Below are 4,466 nucleotides of genomic sequence, written 5' to 3'. Positions count from 1 at the left end.
GGCCACCAGAGCATATCAAAACAAGTTTTCATGAAAATCTAATTCCTCACTCTGTAAAACTAGCAGCATCATACTAAACTCAAGTGCTTTAGCTTTTATTCATGTATTTAAATCCTATTTTTCATATTTATAGCTCGTGATTGAGCAGGAAAACAACGCCATTGCAAGAAGCTGGAATTAAATGCAACAGCGTCCACTTTATTCGCTGTTTTTATCAGCAACCTCAGTTGATCAATTCATATATGTCAAGCTTTCAAAAATTGAAGTCAAGCTTTCTGCAAGCAGCAAAAACCAGCTCATAGGCTTCACTGATCAGGTTTTTAATTTGCGTTCCAATAGTCACAAGTTTAAGTCCTCTCAAGGCCACCGGAAACTTACATGGTCATTAATTTCAAGGCCTGTGGGATTAGTCGAGGTACGTGCATGTTAGCCCAAACACCCACGTTAATCAAAGAAAAAAAACCAGCTCATACTGCACTATGAAACATGCTATCATAAGTATAACTAGTTAGCAGTCAGCCAGTTTCCCAGTTCCCAGGGATCCTAACAGTTAGCTCTCGAGTTCTTTTCATGATCCATAAAACTGTACTTGGACAAGAAAAAATTACATGTAAATATTTGGGAAAACTGATTCCTAACCTTGACATCAAAATCCTGTAAAGCAATATCAAAATCTTATGGAGATTTCTAATCCCTTGACTCCAAAACTTGTTGGGCATCTAAGCACCAAAGACATACAAATTAATGCACCCTGACTGTCAACTGTCAACACCATGGCTCACTTCTTCATGTAAGCAAACCACTTTAACAGCAACCTTACAATCCATAGGCTTAACCCCCCCCCCCCCCAGTCGAACAGAACAAACCACCCCTACATCTCACCACATTATTTTCTAAATCATTAATTTAATTAGGGTTTAGGTTCCAGCAAAGTATCCACATGTAGAACACATCAAATTATAGGCCACATGACAACATCAACATAGCATGCATGTTTGCATAAGCCAGCATATAGTCATTAAAGATCAGTGGCAACTATTTCGAAACAGGAAACTTGTCCCCATTTCAGCAACCACAATATCGTGACAGATAAACGTGCATCCTTTCTTTGAAATTTAATAAGTAATGCTAACCATAGACCAGGCAACATTAGCTCACGTCATAAACTCATTCTACAATCCTTGGTCTTACCTGAAAAAGGCATACGAATTCAGCAAAATGACTGATTCCATCTTCCTAAGGGGCCAAGTGCATTTACACCCCTGCCTAAATCGATAAAGTTGATCTAATGAGGCGCTGTTCTCACATAATTTTCTTCACCTATTTGCAATTAGTAATTTTACTGCACGCAATCATTTTGTAGTGTCAAAATAGCATGATTCAAGCAGCCATTGAACAAATTAAGAGAGAGAAAGGAAGCCAATAGAGAAACAACACAGCCATTATCAACCTCAAAAACCAGAAATTCAAGTCTATTTACTTATCATATGTTCAAAACTTAACCATTGCTACTTAACTAATCAGGCTAATAACTAGTAATTCATAAGCCATAACTGTACAGTTACCAAATCCATCAAAACATCCATCGGAGATAATAACATTTTAAAGCAAAACCCACATTGCCAAAACCTTTTAAAAAGATAAAGGGTGCTCAAATTAAGAACTAGAAGTGGGCTTGAAAGTGTAAGGCTGAGGAAGACCTCTCCTGATTTCCTTATCTTCCAACAACCTCTGCGCTGTCTTGTCCCTACAATACAGCCTATCAAAATGCTTCACCTATATATATATATATATATAAACAGCATTAATATTGAAATTATTATTAATAATAACAGTAATGAGATTTTATCATTTTAATCAAAGATTACCCAAGCAGGTCTGCAGTTCTTCTCAAACTCAACCCTTGATTTTTTACACTCAGCTGGATATTGAAGCCCCACCGACCCGATCTCTGTGGGTTTCTTGTCTGACTCTTTCTCCAAACATGCGAAAAAAGCATCTCGCGCCTGATATTATAAAAATAAATAAATAAAGAATCGATATTTTTGTTTTGTTTACTAAGAGAAGCATTGTTCTCTCGATCTTCTTTATATATAAAAAAAAAAAAAAAAAGAGAAAAAAAGAGAAAGAAACAAGAGAAAGGACCTTGTAGCAAGCTTGTCTTGAATGAGAGAGGACATCCGTATGGATTTTGTCAATATTTCTTGATGCATAGGTTTCCATAGCCATGGCAGCAGCAGCAGCAACTGGTTTGGTTTATTTGTTTAGTCGAAGTACTAATCTGTTTGTTGAGAAAGAATCAAAGGACTGCCCCATAAATTGACAGAGTCATTTAAGCTCAATCCAGTGAGCTGGGCTTAGTTAATGGGTTGCTTATCCTTATTCGTACGGGCTTCTGGCTCTATACTCAATAATCAAGCTTTTATAGCCTTATGCTATGTTGGGTCCTATTGAATGAAATTATTTTCTTTTTCTTTCCTTCCTTTTTTTTTTTTTAATTTTAGAATGAAATAGTGTTACTCAAAACTTAAAGCATAGATTCAAACATTTTTTTGACACAAAATTTTTTTTGAAGCATAATAAAGGGAAAGGGAAATTTTGAGAAAGGGACAGAAATTGCCTTTCAAATCTAAGGAAAAAATTAATTAAAACATTAAATATAAGTTGGGTAAACTGAAAATTATTTTTTTTTACATTAATGATGGATATGGTGGAAAATTTATATATAAAAAAATAATAAGTTTTTCACAAAATCAGAATTGATAAAAAAAAAAAAAAACAATTATTACATCTTTTTGAAAATAGTAAACCATGCTATCTTTATTTATAAGAATATAAGAGCATTCAAATTCATATTTTAGGTAATACTCATAAATTATTATTATTATGTTGTTGTTGTTGTTGATATATATATATATATATATATATATATATATATATATATATATAAGGAGTTGGAACTCAAACTTTTTTAAAATGAAAAGGAACACTATATTAATTAGATTAGGTGAACTACATATTATTGGATACTCATAAGCATTTAACTTATAGTGCACATGGAAAGCGTTGATCGTACTAATGAAAAAGACGTTTTGTATTCTCCCCCCTCCTCAATATGGCCTTTGAAATAGACCTGCAGTCTGCAGCTCATCAACAAAATCAATGCATTGTTATCATCTCAGGAATCCGTGGACTTCAAGATGCTGAGTACGTTTAGGAGGATGATTGTGGTTTTTAAAAATATATTTTATTTAAAATATATTAAAATAATATATTTTTATTTTTTAAAAATTATTTTTGATATTAGTATATTAAGATGATCTAAAAATATCAAAAAAAAATAATTTAAAACAAAAAAAAATTTAATTTTTTTAAAAGTACTTTTAAAACGCAAAAATAAATTGGCCAGATATTTGTTGAGTTTAAAATAAAATAAAAATTAATTAGTCAAAACAATAGTTTTAAGACCCGGTTAACCTCTAAACTGGTCCGGGTTTTATCCATAAATACATTGAATTATTTTTTTTTCTTTTAAAATTTATCTTTAGATTAAATTTTTCATTTAATCACGAGGGATGCAGCTCAACTAGTTAGATCTTGAGTTTGCTTTCTAAAAGTCATTAATTCGAGTCTCACAAATCTAATAGCCACTGGAGGTTTACATGGTCGTTAACTTTAGGATTCGTAGGATTAATCGAGGTACACACAAAGTAGCTCGGTACCCATGTTAATAAAAGAAAAATTATTCCAAAGTTAAGTATGTTTTTCAATTTGGTTGATATCAACTTTTTCAAACCAAAGTTAAGTGTATTTTTTTCTATCCGATCAAAGATCGGATTTCCTTTTTAGAAATTAGGGAATTCAACATAATTTTGTTTCTTGTAACTTGACATGAGATTTTAATTCTAATTGCTTTTAAAAGGATATATATAGAGACAGTGACGGATGCCTCCATTTCTACGGAGGCTATCTAATTTCACACTCGTCCTTCTTTTAATAGAGGCAACTTTCAATTCGGAGACAAATCTTCAATGAATATCCACATGATTTATTTTTTCATGACCTAATTATTATTAAATAAAATTAGCACATTCTAGAAAATTAAATATTTTAAATTTATCAAACAATTTTAATTAAGTAAATATTAGAAAAATTATCTATATATAATGTTACTTTAGATATATCTATTGAAAACAAATCTAAATATAATAGATTGTTTATATATTTACAAGTGGAGGTGCTGTTGTCCAAAAACTCATGAAAAACAAAATTAGACAAGTGAGGAAAAAATATTTAGTTTATAAACATGTAATATATCTACAATATGGCAAATTTCAATCATAACAAATACACACACACACACACACACACATAAAAAACACTAAACATATATAAAACTTGTAATCGATATCAAAACAATGCCTCAGCATGCATACTAATCATATGATATATCTTTGTATAAATTA

General features: G+C 31.4%; 1 protein-coding gene across 1 annotated transcript; it reads right to left on the bottom strand.

Moving 5' to 3' along the window:
• Positions 1-1,427: 1,427 nt before the first annotated feature.
• On the bottom strand, positions 1,428-2,316 carry LOC118043839 (cytochrome c oxidase assembly factor 6). The gene is made up of 3 exons (XM_035051929.2): positions 2,146-2,316; positions 1,869-2,006; positions 1,428-1,776 (listed from the first exon to the last, which is right to left on the bottom strand). The coding sequence occupies exons 1-3, from the start codon at positions 2,227-2,229 to the stop codon at positions 1,657-1,659; spliced, it is 342 nt and encodes a 113-aa protein (XP_034907820.1). The 5' UTR covers positions 2,230-2,316; the 3' UTR covers positions 1,428-1,656.
• Positions 2,317-4,466: the final 2,150 nt, after the last annotated feature.

This window comes from Populus alba, chromosome 6, assembly GCF_005239225.2.
Source record: "Populus alba chromosome 6, ASM523922v2, whole genome shotgun sequence".
Lineage (NCBI taxonomy): Eukaryota > Viridiplantae > Streptophyta > Magnoliopsida > Malpighiales > Salicaceae > Populus > Populus alba.
Note: the sequence above shows the minus strand (reverse complement) of the source record. Positions and strands in the feature narration are given on the sequence as shown.

Coding starts and splice junctions, on each gene's coding strand:
- LOC118043839 (XM_035051929.2), bottom strand. CDS start 2,229: ATGGCTATGGAAACCTATGCATCAAGAAATATTGACAAAATCCATACG. Junction 2,007..2,145: donor CAAGACAAGCTTGCTACAAG/GTCCTTTCTCTT, acceptor TTATAATATCAG/GCGCGAGATGCTTTTTTCGC. Junction 1,777..1,868: donor AGAACTGCAGACCTGCTTGG/GTAATCTTTGAT, acceptor ATATATATATAG/GTGAAGCATTTTGATAGGCT.